Source organism: Jaculus jaculus, chromosome 8, assembly GCF_020740685.1.
Source record: "Jaculus jaculus isolate mJacJac1 chromosome 8, mJacJac1.mat.Y.cur, whole genome shotgun sequence".
Classification (NCBI taxonomy): domain Eukaryota; kingdom Metazoa; phylum Chordata; class Mammalia; order Rodentia; family Dipodidae; genus Jaculus; species Jaculus jaculus.
In genome coordinates, this window is record NC_059109.1 from 42147258 (window position 1) to 42164590 (window position 17333).

General features: G+C 41.8%; 1 protein-coding gene across 2 annotated transcripts in view; it reads right to left on the bottom strand.

Moving 5' to 3' along the window:
- Ino80 (INO80 complex ATPase subunit) overlaps positions 1-17333 on the bottom strand; it is a 178304-nt gene that overhangs the window by 132128 nt on the left and 28843 nt on the right. The window contains exons 6-7 of one of the 2 annotated variants that reach the window (XM_045156229.1): positions 13406-13526; positions 10712-10926 (exon numbers count right to left, since the gene is read on the bottom strand). In XM_045156229.1, coding sequence (XP_045012164.1) covers positions 10712-10926; positions 13406-13526 — 336 coding nt within the window. Of the gene's footprint in view, positions 1-10711; positions 10927-13405; positions 13581-17333 lie in introns of both variants that reach the window. The other variant, XM_045156228.1, reaches the window with a different exon arrangement.

Sequence of the window (17333 nt, forward strand, 5' to 3'; positions counted from 1 at the left end):
TGCAGTGGCTGGAGGCATAGATGTACTCATTCTCTCTCTCACTTCCTCCCACTCTAATAAATAAATAAATAATAAATGGTTAAAAAAATCAAGAAGAGGAGAAAGCTAAAGGGGGTGTGGTGGCACACACATTTAATCCCAGCACTCAGGAGGCAGGGGTAGGAAGATCACTGTGAGTTTGTGGCCAGCCTGAGACTACAGAGTTCCAGGTCAGCCTGGTGCAGACGAAGACCCTACCCCAGAGCCCGGGGGGGGGGGGAGAGGTGGAGTAGAAGAGAAAGCTGCCTTTACATAGAGACTTGCTGAGTGTGGTGGCCATATCTTTAATCCCAACACTCTAGAGGTAGGAGGATGGCAGTGAGTTCAAAGCCAGCCTGGAACTACAGGATGGCCTGGGCTAGAGTGAGAGACCCTACCTTAAAAAACCGGGGAGGGGGAGGGAAGCATAAAATAATTTAAAATAAACAGGGCCTTATCTACACTTTTCAACAAGTTTGTAAAGCTTCAGCTGGACAAGGGAAATATAATAAACTCAAAACTTAACTAAATTCTGATTAAAATATGTTACTTTATGGACCAGTTTGCAAAGCAAAGAGAGCAGGACACCCAGATGCAAGAATCAATAGAGAAAGATAACATTGCTTTACAGTTTAGGATTCTAGCTCTACCAACAATGAACCAAACCCGGAATAATTACTCCTTTTCTATTTTTTTAGTTATTTTTAATTATCTATTAGAGAGAGAGCAGGAGAGAATGATGATGCCAGGGCCTCTTCCAATACAAACATCCCAAATGCATGTGCCACTTTATGCACCTGGCTTTACATGGATGCTGGAGAATCGAATCCAGGCAGGCAGGCTTTGCAAGCTTTAAGCCTTTAACTGCTGAGCCATCTTCTCAGCTGTGAAAAGCCATTTATCATCATCACAGGGTCATCATCTAGGGCTGGAAATGTTGATGTTGTTCAGTTGTCAGAATGTATGACTAGCATTTATGAAGTCCTGGATTCAATCCTTAGGAATGCATAAAAGTAGGCATGACAGCTCATGACTATAAGCCTAATACTGAGAGGATCAAACATTAAAGGTTGGGCGAATGGGAGATCGCTCAGCAGTTAAACAGACTTGCTTGCAAAACCTGACAGCCTGAGTTCAACTTCTTTTCTTCTTTTTGGTTTCTGGAGGTAGGGTTTCAGTCTAGTTCACGCTGACCTGGAATTCACTATGTAGCCCTATGTAGCCAGTGTAACTTCTGAGCACCCATGTGAAGCTAGATGTACCAAAGTGGCATATGCATTAGTTTGCAGTAGGGCAAGAGACTGACACAAGCTCGCTCTTGCACACACGCTTCCATTTTTTTTTTTTTTTTAATCAAGGTCTATAGAGTTGAGACCAGCTTCAAAAACTCCATCAGAAATAAAACCAGGTTTCAGGGGCTAGGGAGATATCTTAGTGGGTGAGATGCTTGCTAGGCAAGCATGAAGACCTGAGTTAGGACCCCTATTCCCTACAGAAAATGTCAGGTGTGGTGGTGTCTCCCTATAATCCCAACACTGGTTAACAGGGAATCCTTGGGGCTCATTAGTTAGGTAATATGATAGTTTGAATAGATGGCCCCCAATATATATTCAGTGTTTTATTACTTTGCAGTTTGCATCTGCAGTCACCTGGCTGGAGGCAGTGTCACTGGGTGGATCTTAAGGTGTGGTGATGGGTTTGAGATTTCAATGTAAAGATATGCAAAGTGTGCCTAGCTGGAGTTCCTGAAGTGTGCTGTGCTGTGTGGCTTCTGGCTTTTAGGCTTGTGCTTCTCTCTCTGTGTTTGGTCCTGTGAAAGCAGGCCAGCTTCTTCTGCCATTATGGAACCTCCCCTGGATCTGTAAGCTTCAATAAATCCCTTCCTCCATAACTGTGCCTATTGTGGACATTTATCTCAGTGAACCTGAAGCTGTCTGCTACAAGTAATATAGGTAACAGGTAAGCTCTAGGTTCAGCAAGAGACTCTTGCCTCAAAAAAGTAAAATAAATAATAAAATGAAGAGCAACTGAGGAAGATAGACAACATTGACATCTGGTTTCCAAATATGCACACATACACACACACACACATGCACAAAAACAAGCATCTGTTTGTGCATGCACACTGACAACATATGCAGAAGAAAAAACAAAGGCAGGCAAGCTGAGGAGATGGCACAGTGGGTAAGAGTACTTGCCATAAAAGCACTAAGGACCTGAGAGTCTTAAGAGCCACACCTAGACCTTAAGATCCTACCCTGAAGATACATAACATCAGATTGATTGATACATCTAATAATAGAGCAGATAATTAGAAACTCCAAGCATTAAATTAATCTAAGATGCAAAAGTAGGTACATTATAACACAAGAAACACAAAAAATTAACACAATATAAGTCCATCAAAAAGTATTAATGCATCAGAAATGACCTCCAGTGAGACTGATTTAGAGGAAATGCCTGAGGAAGATGTCAAAAGAATGATTATAAATATATTCAAAGAAATCAAGGAGGAAATCAAAGAAATGAAAGAAGACACAAGAAACCAATTTAATGAAATAAGGAGGTCAATGCAAGACGTAAATAAGGAAACAGAAATGATAAAGAAAAACCAGTCAGGTGAGATCAGGGGAAGAGATTGAGTAAAGGAAAGGTGGAGGGAGGGCTAATCAAAATCTAAGAGGATGCAAATAAATCATATGGAATCCTCCGGTTTCGGACAATGGAAAACTCAGGAGCCATAGATTGTTGTTAGAAGATTTTCAGTGCCAGGGATGGGATACTTCCAATGAGTTATTGGCCAGGGAGGTCCCTAATGCCCCCAAAACATTATAGGCCATTGCCGAGGCCCTTGGTTTCCCACCAGGAATAGATGATAAGACCCTATTGCTGAAGACTCCACATACTTGGGCTGCAAGGCCACTGGAACTGAACTGATAACCTCCTCCATACAGACCAGCTGACAGAAAACTGGAAGAAGCCATTCTACATGTAGTTCAATGGGAGAAAGAGATACCACCAGTGAAGATACTCAACAGTGAACACTGCATGCCTTAAAATTGGCCACCCAGGCCAAATGAGCTAATGGGTGCAATAGTGGCAGATCTATCATGGTGGAAACCAACTGCCCTCCAATTGGACTGGAGGCCCGCTACATGGGGGGGAACACATCCCTGATACTAAAAACTTAAAACGGGTAGTCATGAGCCCTATGGGTGTAACATCTGCTGATGTCTGGAAAAATGTATATACTATGCTTATCAAACTGCCCAGTAAGCACTTCTTTTAATATGCATACCCTTATATTAACGCTAATCTCACTTTGGGTAGAGAATCTTCTCTTTTCAGATGGCAGTGACCTTAGAATGACTCAGAAGGTATCATAGTGCTGGAAAGAAATGCCTGGAGTACTGAGTAACATCTCGATCACACCTTCCAAGGCTCAGGGTCTAATGCAGAAGAGGTGGTGGAAAGAATGTAAGAACCAAAGGAAGGGTAGGCCTCCTTACAACATGCTCCCTCCAGACATGAAATGGCCAGGATATCCATGACCTTACAGTACCTGACACTACCTACACAAGACCATAATAAGAGGAGGAAAAGATCATGATATCAAAATAAAAGAGACTGACTGAGAAGGGGAGGGGATATGATGGAATGGAATTTCAAAGGGGAAGGTGTGGGGGGGTATTATCATGGGATATTTTTTATAATCATGGAAAATGTTAATAAAAATTGAGAAAAAAAGAAAAAAGAAAAACCAGTCAGAATCACTAGCAATGAAAAACACAGTAAATGAAATAAAATTCTGTAGAAAATCTCACTAGTAGAATGGATGAAGGAGAGGACCAAATATCTAAACTAGAAGACCAGGTGGCAGATCTAATACAGTCCAAGAAAGAGAAAGACAAACTAATAGGAAAGTATGAATGGGAATTTCAAGATGCTTGGGACACTATAATAGGAGGAAACGATGATGACATCAAAATAAAAGAGAGACTGATTCACTGGCTAAATATATATACTATGCTTATCAAACTGCCCAGTAAGCATTTCTCTTAATGTTCATACCCATATGTTAATGCCACTCTCACTTTTGGTATAGAATCTTCTCTTTTCAGATGGCAGTGACCTTGGGATGATTCATAAGGCATCATGGTGCTGAGAAGAAGTGACAGGAGTGGTCAACACTGCAGTATCTCTATCATACGTTCCAAGGCTCAGGGTCCATTTCGGAAGAGGTGACGGAAAGAATGTAAGAGCCAAAGGAAGGGTAGGACTCCTTACAACATGCTCCCCCCAGACACAAAATGGCCTGGATATCATAGTGCCTGACACTACGTACACAAGATCATCATAATAGGAGGAAAAGATCATGACACCAAAATAAAAGATACATGGATTGAGATGGGGAGAATGGAGTTTCAAAGGGGAAAGTAGGGGGAGGGAGGGTATTAGCAAGGGATATTTTCTATAATCATGGAAGTTGTTAATTTAAAAAATTTTGAAAAAAAAAAAAGAAAGACTGATGGAGAGGGGAGGGGATATGATGGAGAATAGAGTTTCATAGAAGAAAGTGGGGGGGAGGGCATTACCATGTGATATTGATTACAATCATGGAAGTCGTTAATAAAAAATAATTAACAAAATAAAAACAGTCATTGCTATGCATAGAGAAGAATAGAACTAGGCTCAGTATGTTTATCTCCATGAGTTCATACTTACATGTAGCAGAAGAAAATCAATGGCTATATTCTGTTAGACCCAAAACCAAAAGAATTCTATATAAACAGAGGGACTGACATTATAAACATGCATTTCACATGGATTAGCAATTGTGAAATTACATTTTTTGCATACTATACTTAAATAGATGAGATAAACACAGATATGAGCTATGCTAGAGAATGTATTCATAGGCAAGAAAAACTAAAACACAGCCTATGAAATTTGACTGAAATCAGAGGTCTTAGTATGAACTCATTGAGATACACAAAGGTAATTATAGAAACAGAAGTGACTGTATTCATGGTGAAACCTGGCAGAAAATACTTGAACCAAACATTCGTAATACCACTAATGCATAAATTTTTACATAACAACCCCCCCCCAACAGTACTAGGGATTTAAACCTTATGTCTTGTCTAAGTTAGGTGAGTACTGTACTACTGAACTGTAGGTGAAGCTCTAAGCTACATGCTCTGCCCTGGTTTTGTTTGGAGACAGGGCTTTATGGAATAGCTTAGGCTGTCCTTGAATGTGGCCTGTAACTGAATTGTGTGCCTGGGTCCAGGAGTGTAACTCAGTGGTACAACATGTGCTTACAATGTATAAAGTCCTGAATTCAATACCTCATACAGCCAAATATAAATAATAAACAAAGCAGAAAGCACTAGAGTGGGGTATGGTGGTACATGCCTTTAACCCCAGCACATGGGAAGCTAAGGTATAAAGAATCCCTTGAGTTCTAGGCATTGACTTACAGATTGTCCTGGGTTAGAGTAAAACCCTGCAAGGGCAGAAGGAAGAGGAGAAACAATACAAAATAAAAAGAATAATAGTAATAAGATGATGCCAATGTTAATTTCCTTTTCCTAAAATAAGTTTCCTATTTATGTGTAAGATTAGTAAGTAAGTGATATAAGAGAATCTTATTATTTTTTGTAACTATTCCTCCTTTCTCTGTTTTCCCCATTCCTTCACTCCCTCCCTCCCTTTTTTTTCCTTTCTTTCTTTATTTTTATTTACTTATTTATTCTTCTAGTTTTTCGAGGTAGGCTCTCTCTCTAGGCCAGGCTGACCTGGAATTAACTCTGTAGTCTCAAAGTGGCCTTAAACTCACAGTGATTCTCCTACCTCTGCCTCCTGAGTGTTGTGATTAAAGGCGTGCGCCACCACGCCCAGCCTTTTCATTTCTTTCTAAATTTTACTTTATTATTTATTTACTTAAAAAAGAAACACAGATAGAGAATGGCCACACCAGGGCCTCCAACCACTGCAAAGGAACTCCAGACGTATGTACCACCTTGTACATCTGGCTTATTTGGGTCCTGGAAAATCGAACTTGGTTCCACTGACTTTGCAGGCAAATGCCTTAACCATTAAGCCATTTCTCAGCCCTCTCTTTGTATTTGGAGGCAATCTCACTATAGCACAGGCCGACAGGGAATTCACTGTAGTCCTAGGCTAGCCTTGAACTCACGGTGACCCACCTATGTCTGCTTAACCAGTGCTGGGCTTAAAGGCATATATGTGCTTCCTTGTTTCTTTTATGATTGTTCTGTAAATGAAAATTTAGTTCAAAACTGACATATATATGATGAATAATTTAAGAATAAAAATCTAAAGCCGGGCATGGTGGCGCACACCTTTAACTCCAGCACTCCGGAGGCAGAGGTAGGAGGATCACCCTGCATTCAAGGCCACCCTGAGACTACAGAGTTAATTCCAGGACAGCCTGGACCAGAGTGAGACCCTAACTCGAAAAAAAAAAAAAAAAAGAATCTGTTGCATATGCCTTACTCGTGCTTAGAAATGATTTGCCTAATTAGCTTTTGCTATATATTCTTTAAATTTTTGTTTATTTTCTTAATAGTTTTAAGTTATTTTTATTTGAAAGAGTGAGAGAGGGATAGAGGCAGACACATACACACACACAGATTGAAAGAGAGAGAGATAGAGAATGGAGGCATCAGGGCCTCCAGCCACTGGAAACAAACTCCAGATGCATGTGCCCCCTCGTGCATCTGGCTTACATGGGTATTAAGAAACGGCACCGAGTTCCTTTGGCTTTGCAGGCAAATGCCTTGACCACTAAGCCATTTCTCCAGCCCCTATATATTCTTATAACATATTTTTTAGGCACTTTCAGTATTAGTTTAAGACTTGGAAAAGCTGGGCGGGTGGTGCACGCCTTTAATCACAACACTCAGGAGGCAGAGGTAGGAGTATCACCATGAGCTCAAGGCCACCCTGAGACTACACAGTTAATTCCAGGTCAGCCTAGGACAGAGTGAAAAACTACCTATAAAAACAAAAAAAAGGAAAAAGAAAAAATAGACTTGTAAAAATATTGCTAAAATACTATACATTTTATTTTAATATTTTATTTATTTATTTATGAGAGAGACACCAAGAGAGAGAATGGGCATGCCAGGCCTCCAGCTGCCGCAAACTCCAGACTCATGTGCCACTTTGTGTATCTGGCTTGTGTGGGTATTGGGGTATCAAACCTGGTTCCTTAGGCTTCACAAGCAAGCACTTGGACTGAAAAGCCATCTCTCCAGCCCATATTTTATTTTTTAAATATTTATTTATTTATATGCAAGAATAAGTTGGAATACAACTTCCTGCCACTGTAAATGGAACTCGATATGCATGTGCCAATTAGTGGTCTGTGTTGATATGGGTACTGGGGAATCAAACCTGGGCTGTCATGCTTTGAAAGAAAGCACATTTAATCACTGAACTCTCTCTCCAGCCCTAAGACTTTTTTAAAATTCAAAATTTATCTGTTTGTATGTGTGTATGGGTGGGCACATCAATATCTCTTGCCCCTGACCAGAAACACCAGATATATGCACCAGTTTAAGCATCTGGCTTTGCACAGATACCAGGTCAGCATAGTTTACAAGTAAGTGCCTTTAAACCACTGAGCCTGAACAATATCTCCAGCCCCTAGAGGGCCATTTTTTACTTTTGAAAAACATTTTATTTACTTACTTATTTGCGAGAGAAAGAGAAACGTAGAGAAAGACTATGGCCATGCATACCAGGACCTCTTGCACCTGCAAAGGGACTCCAGACTCATGCGTCACCTTATATACATGGCTTTATATAGGTACTGGAGAATAGAACCTGAACAAGCAAGCTTTGCAAACAAGTGCTTATTACCACTGAGCTAACTCTCCATTCGAAGGGCCATTTTTACAGTTTTATTTTGTGAATTGTTTATTCAATTATTTTTCACAACTTTCTACTGAATATGTGGTCTTCTATTGTACAGGGATTTTTTATTTTGCCTGGACAAACTAGACACATTGTTTTGCAAAGCCTGCCAGCGCAGACTTTGTAGTTGCAGGAGGCATGCCCATGTGTTCTCTTCCTCATTAAAAAAATATGTAGATATTTCTGGGCTGGAGGGATGGATTAGCAGTCAAGATCCTTGCCTGCAAATCCCAAGGATGCAGATTCAGTTCGCCAATACCACATAAAACAGATGCACAGCGCAGCACATGCATCTGGAGTTCGTTTGCAGTAACGAGAGGCCCTGGAATGTCCATTCTCTCTCTCTCTGCTTCTTTCTCTCTCGAATAAATAAATTTTAGGGTTACAGAGATGGCTTAGTAGTTAAGGTACTTGCCTGCAAAGCCAAAGGACCCAGGTTCAATTCCTCACGTAAGTCAGAAGGACAGGCGACAAATAAGTCTGGAGTTGATTTGCGCTGGCTAGAGGCCCTGTCATGCCCATTCTTTCTCTTTATCTCTGCCTCTCTCTCACAAATAAACAAATAATAATAAATTAAAACTAAAATTTAAGGGCTGGACCTAACATGAAGGCACTTGCTTGCAAAGCCAAAGAACCCAGATTTGGTTACCCAGGACCCACATAAGCCAGATGCACAAGGAGGTACATGCATCTGGAGTTCATTTACAGTGGCTGGAGGCTCTGGTGTACCTGTTCTCTCCCTCCCTCCCTCCCTCCACCTCTCTCTCTCCCTGCCTATTTCTCTTTCAAATAAATAAAAGAAATAAAAAAATTGTTAAAAAATAAAATAAAATCTGGCCGGGTGTGGTGGCACACACCTTTAATCCCAGCACTTGGGAGGTAGAGGTAGGAGGATTGCCATGAGTTTGAGGCCACCCTGAACTCCATAGTGAATTCCAGGACAGCCTGGGCTACAGTGAGACCCTACCTCAAAAAAAAAATAAAATAAAATAATAAAAATAAAATTTAAAAAAGTTTCTTATTTGTGAGGCATGGTGGTGCACACCTTTAATACCAGCATTCAGGAGGCAGAAGCAGATGGATTGCTGTGAGTTTGAGGCCAGTCTGGGTCCACAGAGTTCAGGCTGTGCTAGAGTGAAACCCTACCTTCAAGAAAAAAAACAAAAACAAAAACAAAATGTTAAGTTAACATGAACCAACAGGTGCACTGATAACCCCATAGTGGTTACCAATACTACCACACCACCACAAAGACCAGCACAATTCTGAGCCCATCAACATTTTGAGAGAAAGGACAAGGAAGACAAAAGGAACAAGACAGCAAAATGGAAGAAGGACTACCTTGAAAGAGGAGGGTCCTCAGGGGATGAGGTGCAGGGGACAAAAGAGAATAATAGAACAGGAACATGATTAAATTACTATTAGGGCTGAAAATGGCTAACTGGTTAAGGCGCTTGCCTACAAAGTCTAATGACCTGGGTTTAATTCCTCAATGTCCATGTAAAGCCAGATGCACAAAGAGGCACATACATCTGGAGTTTGTTTGCAGTGGCTAGAGGCCCCAGTGTGCCATTCTTTCTCTTTGAAAATAAATAGATAAATAAAATTACTGCATGCTAATGTATTAAAATTCTCAGCTGGGCGTGGTGGCGCACGCCTTTAATCCCAGCACTCGGGAGGCAGAGGTAGGATTGCTATGAGTTCAAGGCCACCCTGAGATGACAGAATTAATTCCAGGTCAGCCTGGATCAGAGTGAGACCCTACCTCGAAAAACCAAAAAAGTAAAAAATAAAAAAAATTCTCAACAAAACATTTTTTTAAAAAAAGTACTGGTGAGATGAGTAAAGTATTGTCCCTATAAGCCTAAGAACCTGTGTTTGCAACCCCAGGACCCACATAAAAATGCCAAGCATAGCCAGGCATGGTGCCACATGCCTTTAATCCCGGCACTCGAGAGGCAGAGATAGGAAGATCACTATGAATTCGAGGCCACCCTGAGACTACATAGTGAATTCCAGGTCAGCCTGATCTAGAGTAAGACCCTACCTTGAAACCCCCTCCCCCCCCAAAAAAAAACAAAGAAATGCCAAGCATGGTGGTGGTACTTGTCTGTAATTCAAGCACCAGGGAAGAAGAGACAGGAAGATCCCTAGGACTTACTGGATAGCTAGTCTAGCTGAATAGGTGAGCTCTAGGTTCAATGAGAGTTCTTATCTCAGAAATGAAATTTAAAAAATTTTAAAAGCAGAACGAGGCATATTGGTTAAGGCACTTGCCTGTGAAGCCTAAGGACTCAGGTGCAATTCCCCAGTACCCACATAAACATGGATGCACAAGGTGATGCATGCATCTGAAGTTCACTTGCAATGGCTGGAGGCCGTGGTGCATCCATTCTCTCTCTTCCTCTCTCTGCCTTCTCTCTCACTCAAATAAATAAATGAATAAAATATATTTTTAAAAAAGCAAAGCTAGAGAATGAATGAAGACACTCAATCTCTGGCCTCCAAACACATACATATGTGCATACGCATGCAACCACAAACATGGAGGTGCACACACAGCCCAAAGGAAAAGAAAAGGAGGGCAAGACTATGCTGCATTCTAATAATGATAATATATATATTTTTAAATCGTCCTTTTTGACTGCCCATCTAGGCAAAGATCTAGCTCTCACAGCTCCTTCTCAAAAAGGCATGGAAAGCATTCTCCTGCCTTGTCTTAGAAGGCATTCGCTTATTCATTTACCTTTGGTAATTCCTTTTTCACAATGCTGAGCCATACTTTCCTGCGACGAGCATTAAGCTGCTCAATGGATAAGTGTTTCTTCTTGGGGCCAGGGGGAGGTGCATCATGAGAAAACTTGGCAAAGACTTTGGTCTGGTGATGGTGGCGACGTGGAGATTCTTCGGAGGAGAGCTCTTCATCTCTTCGTCTTTTTTTCTTCACTTTTTTCATCTTAGCTGTAAAGGAAATATAAGGTGATATTTGCTTATAAGGTTGCATTTTTTCCCTTTCACAGAAGAGAACCAAACAACATTCTTGTACCTCTAAAAAATTCTACATGCTTTCCTCCTACCTGAGACTGGCAGCATTCTCTTGATCTGTTCAGGCCATTTAAATATTCCAAAAGAAAGGTCTCACATGAAAGAACTACTCAAATAAAATGTAAATATAGAATAAAGCTAAAAAACCAAACTGCTTTTGAGCTTAGCATCAGGAGAAGTTAAAAAGCATGACTGGAAGCAGGGCATGGTGGCACATGCCTTTAATCCCAGCACTTGGGAGGCAGAGGTAGGAGGATTGCTGAGTTCAAGGCCACCGAGACTATACAGTTAATTCCAGGTTAGCCTAGGCTAGAGAGTGAGATGCTACTTGAAAAAACAAAACAACAACAGTAACAACAAAAAGCAGGAAGGAAAAGGAAACATTTCTACTTAGTGACAATGTAAAGGACCTTTAAAAAAGTAACAGGAATAGGCTGGAGAGATGGCTTGGCGGTTAAGCACTTGCCTGTGAAACCTAAGGGCCCCGGTTCAAGGCTTGATTCCCCAGGACCCACGTTAGCCAGATACACAAGGGGGCGCACACATCTGGAGTTCGTTTGCAGTGGCTAGAAGCCTTGGCGTGCCCACTCTCCTCTTTTTTTTTCTCTCTCTGCCTCTTTCTCTGTCACTCTCAAATTAATAAATAAAAATAAACAAAAAACATTTTTAAAAAAGTAACAGGAAGCTGGGCGTGGTGGCGCAAGCCTTTAATCCCAGCACTCGGGAGGCAGAGGTAGGAGGATTGCCATGAGTTCAAGGACACCCTGAGACTCCATAGTGAATTCCAGGTCAGCCTGGGTTACAGTGAGACCCTACCTCGAAAAAAAAAAAAAAAAAAAGTTACACAAAAGAAAAAGCGCAGTAATTGATATGACATGAAAATTTTAGGTGCTGGAAAGAGGGCTTAGCAGTTAAAGGCACTTGTTGGGAAAGCCTGATGTCCCAGGAATACTTCCTAGAACCCTCATAAAGCCAGATGTACAAAGTGGCTCATGTGTCTGGAGTTTGTTTGCCCATTCTCTCTCAAGTAAGTATGTACTTTAAATTTTTCTTTAAAAATAATTTTAAGGGGCTGAAGAGATGGCTTAGCAGTTAAGCATTTGCCTGTGAAGCCTAAGGACTCTGGTTTGAGGCTCAATTCCCCTGGACCCACGTTAGCCAGATGCACAGGGGGGACGCATGCATCTGGAGTTCATTTGCAGTGGCTGGAGGCCCTGGTGCGTCCATCCTCCCTCCTTCCCTCCCTCTATCTCTCTCTCTCTGCCTCTTTCTCTGTCTGTTGCTCTCAAGTACATAAATAAAAATTTAAAAAAATGTTTTTTAAAAATACTAATTTTAAGAAAGAAACCATAAAATGAATGAAACCTTAATTCACATTAGGAGGGGGGGTGGAGGATAAAATAAAAAGGATGTGGGAGAAAGAACAAAAGAAGGCAAAAAAGAGCTTTCTATATAGAATTTATACCTTCAAGGCAATAAAATATGCCCTTCACATATAGTTTAAAGATTTGTTTCCTTCTGTTTTCTAGCTGCTTATACACCAGTAGGAAAGAAAGACATTTTCTAGCAAAGAAGCAAATACTAGAAGGGCTCATCAAGAAGTAAATTTCTTCAAATCACCCCAGAAAGACAAAGCTATAATTAATTATAAATTACTCCACAAACTTCAGATTACTCCTCATACTTCCTGTTTGTTTTATTTTTGTTTTTCAAGGTAGGGTCTTGCTCTAGCTCAGGCTGACCTGGAGTTCCCTATGTAGTCTGAGGGTATCCTCGAACTCACTTACCTACCTCTGCCTTCTGAGTGCTGGGATTAAAGGTGTGCGCCACCATGCCCAACTCATTTGCATGCGCACGCACGCATCACTTGTTTGTTTTTTTTCCCCCTAAGGTAGGGTCTCACTCTAGCACAGGCTGACCCGGAACTTACTTTGTAGTCCCAGGCTGACCTTGAACTCAGGGTGATCCTCCTACCTCTGGCTCCTGCGTGCTGGGATTAAAGGCGTGGGCCATCAAATCCAGCCATACTTCCTATGTTTCACCAATGTTTCCCCATTCCATAGTTTGTAAAGGAAAAAGGAATAAACAATTATGCCTAACAAACTACAGTTCTTTTCCTACTGTATGTTTTGGGGGAGTTCTAAGATAGTTTCATATAGGTGAGGCTGGCCTTGAACTCTACGTGTAGCCAAGGATTATCTTGATTTCCTGACCCTTCTGCCCATATAGAAAGATGAAATGAGGCTAAAAATGCTAAATGCTTACAAATTAGAAAAACAGACTACAGCTTTTGGAAAATGCTACTTTGTACTGTGCCTAAAGTCTAAATGTAGCAACAGGTCACAGTAATTCTAAAACTAAAAATTAACTGTGGAAAGCAGTTCACAATGCTCACCTTTAAGTTTCTTGTCTTCCTTGAATTTCTTTTTCTTAGGGCCGAGCAAATGCCGTTGTTGTTCATAGAAAGGGTCGTAGGTGGACAGCAGGCCTGCACTGTAGTACTGGTACTGCTGCAACTGAAACAGACAGATCCTGGGATGGGCCTCTGTGTTCCACACACAGCCTTCAAGCTGCAATTTAAAAAAGCTGAAGCCAGGCATGGTAATGCACACCTTTAATCCCAGCACTCGGGAAGCAGAGGTAGGTAAGTGAATTCAAGGCTACCCTCAGACTACATAGTGAATTCCAGGTCAGCCGGTATTAGAGCAAGACCCTACTTCAAAAAAAACAAAAAACAAACAAACAAACAAAAATAGCAAGGGCTTGATATGGCTTAGCAGTTAAGGTGCTTGCTGGCAAAGCCAAAGGACCGATGTTTTTGATTCACCAGAACCCACATAAGCCACATGCACAAGGTGGCACATACATCTGGAGTTTGTTTGCAGTAGCTGGAGACCCTGGCATGCCCATTCTCTCTGTATCTGCCTCTTTCCCTTTCTTTCTCTAAAATAAAAAATAAAGTAATTTTTAAGATATTGTATTTTTATTTATTTACTATTAGACAGAAGCAGATAGTTAGAGAGGAAGAGAGAGAAAAGCTGGTGCCACTGCAAACAAATTCGAGACACATGCACAACACCAAGTGCATCTGGATTATGTTGGCTCTGGGGATCAAACTGGGTCATTTGGTTTTGTAGGCAAGCACCTTAACCACCAGACCATCTCTCCAGGCCCCTAAATAAAATTTTATTTATTTTTATTTTTATTTTTTGGTGGTGCACACCTTTAATCCCAACACTCAAGAAGCAGAGATAGGAGGATCCCTGTGAGTTTGAGGCCAGCCTGGGACTACATAGTGAATTCTAGTTCCGCCTGAGATAGAGTGAAACAGTGAGACCTCAAAAAAGTAAAAAAAAAAAAAAAAAAAAAAAAAGCTGGGCTTGGTAGTACAGGCTTTTAATCCCAATACTCAGGAGGCAGAGATAGGAGGATTACCATGACTTTGAGGCCAGTCTAAAACGACATAGTGAACTCCAGGTCAGCCTGGACTAGAGTGAGACCCTACCTCCAAAAACAAAACAAAACAAACAAAAAAAAAAAAACTGCTGGGGTTTTGGATGAGCAGTTGAAGGCACTTCCTTGCAAAGCCTGCCAACCCAGGTTCGATTCCCCAGCACCCACACAAAGCTAGAGGAAAAGAGTGGCAACAGCACCTCGTATTCACTTGTAGTGGAGTGGCAAAAGACTGGAACACACATGTGGGGTGTGCACACACATGCACGCACGTGACAATGAATAATATTTTTTAAAAGAAAGAGTTCTTACTGGGCATGGTGGTGCACGCCTTTAATCCCAGCACTTGGGAGGAGTCTGAGGCCACCCTGAGACTACATAGTGAATTCCAGGTCAGCCTGAGCCAGAGTGAGACCCTACCTCGAAAACCAGAAACAACAACAACAACAAGAAGTTCTTTCTGGACTCCATGGGTTGGACGGCAAGACCTACTGGCTAACATCCTGAGCAAACTTCCTTTCAACACTTGTTGATGTAGCTCTTCCAGTGTTATCAGACCTCCATTCCTGTATTTCAGGGCCAGGCACACTTCAATAATCTGGACGCACAGCTCATAATAAAAGTCCCCAACACCCAGCATCTCAGACCAAAATCCTTTTCCAGAGGCCAGAGGATCCACCCCAATGGTCACACACATGTCCTGGAACTGCACCCGGAACTCGGGATTCTGCCGGGTTTCCTGTTTGTGCTTGCTGGCAAATTCCTCCAGGTTGGTCTTGAACATGTCCAACTGCTTTGGGCCAGCTGGTCCTCTGCCAAGACAGTCCCTTGCTCCTTATACTTAGCCTCAGCGGTGCATCCGCAACCCGGGTCCACGGGCTGCTCGGCGCTTGGGACCCCGTGGTCCGAGGCTCCGCTTCCACCGCCCTTATTTTATTTTTTTAATTTTAGAGAGTGAGTGAGAGAGAACTAGCATGCCAGGACATCAGCCACTACACTTGAACTCCAGACACTTGCACCACCTAGTGGGCATGTATGACCTTGTGCTTGTCTCAACTTGTGCATCTGGCTTACATGGGATCAGGAGAGCCAAACATGGGTCCTCAAGCTGTACAGGCAAGTGCCTTAACTGCTAAGCCATCTCTCCAGCTTTTTTTTGCTTTTTGTAAAAAAGAAAAATTATTTTGGGCTGGAGAGGTGGCAAATGGTTAATGGTGGTTTGTTTTGTTTTGTTTTGTTTTGTTTTGCAAAGCTTGACAGCCTGGGTTCAATTCTTCAGTACCCATATAAAGCCAGATACACAAATTGGTGCAGTGGCAGGAGGCCTTAGTGTACCCATACTTACACTCGCAATCTCTCCCTCTCCCTCCCCTGCCTCATTCTACTTACTTCACTCTGTCTATCAAATAAATGAAAATATTTGGTGGGGATGCTGTAGAGAAGGCTTAGCAGTTAAGGCACTTGCCCATCATTCATCCATTCTTTCCTTTTTTTTTTTTTTTTCAGGGTGGCGGTATTTTAAGATAGCCCAGACTGACCTAGAATTCACTATGTAGTCTCAGAGTAGCCTCAAACTCAGTCGATCCTCCTACCTCAACCTCCCAAGTGCTGGGATTAAAGATATGCACCACCATATTGTTTTTTACTTTTTTTTTTTTTTGGTTTTTTTTTTTTTTTTTTTTTTGGTTTTTCAAGGTAGGGTTTCACTCTAGCTCAGGCTGACCTGGAATTCACTAGGTAATCTTAGGGTGGCCTCATGGCGATCCTCCAACCTATGCCTCCCGAGTGCTGGATTAAAGGCATACACCACCACACCCAGCTCCTTTTGGTTTTTGAGGTAGGGTCTAAGCTCTAGCCCAGGCTGTCCTAGAATTCACTATGTAACCTCAGGATGGCCTTAAACTCATAGTGACCCTCCTACCTCTGCCTCCTAAGTGTGGGAATTAAAGGTGTGCGCCTCCACCCCCAGCATTCCTTTCTCTTTTATTTTTAAGTTACTTTAGGGCTGGAGAGATGGCTTAGTGGTTAAGGTGTTTGCCTGCAAAGCCAAAGGACTCAGGTTCAATTTCCCAGGACCCATGTAAGCCAGATACATGAGGTAGCACATGCATGTAGAGTTCATCTGCAGTGGCTAGAGGCCCTGGTATGTCCACTGTCTCTACTTCTCTCTCTCCCTGTTTCAAAATAAATAAATAATATAAAATATATTTTTTTTCAATTTTAAGGGGAGGATTGGGGAGATGGCTCAGTGGTTAAAGGTGCTTGCTTCCAAAGCCTGACATCCTGGGTTTGATTCCCCAGTATCCATGTTAAGTTACATGCACAAAATAGCAAATGTGTCTGGAGTTCATCTGCATTTGCAGGAAGCTCTCGTGTATCCATACTCTTTCTATCTCTCAGCCTCTGTCTGTTTGTCTTGTTTCTCTCTTTCCAAAGCAGGGTGTGGCAGCATACGCCTTTAATCCCAGCACTTATGAGGAAGAGGTAGGAGGATAACTGTCAATTCCATCTTGGGACTATAGAGTAAGTTCCAGATCAGCCTGGACTAGAGTGACAACCTGCCTGGAATAAAAACAAACACCACCAACAACAACAACAAAGAAAAAGTGTAATGGTGCACTTCTTTAATCCCAGCATTTCAGAGACAGAGGTAGGGGGACTGCCACGAGTTCAAGGCCAACCTAGGACTACAAAGTGTCAGGTCAGCCTAAGGCCTTTTGTTCCATCTTTAATACCATCCACAACCAAAACAAAATAATTAAAGCTGGGTATGCAAGCAAGCCCACAGTTCTAGCACTAGGAAGGTGAAGTTAGGACAATTAGGAATTCACCTTGTCTCAGACATCCTTTCTCAGAAAAAAAGCATATAT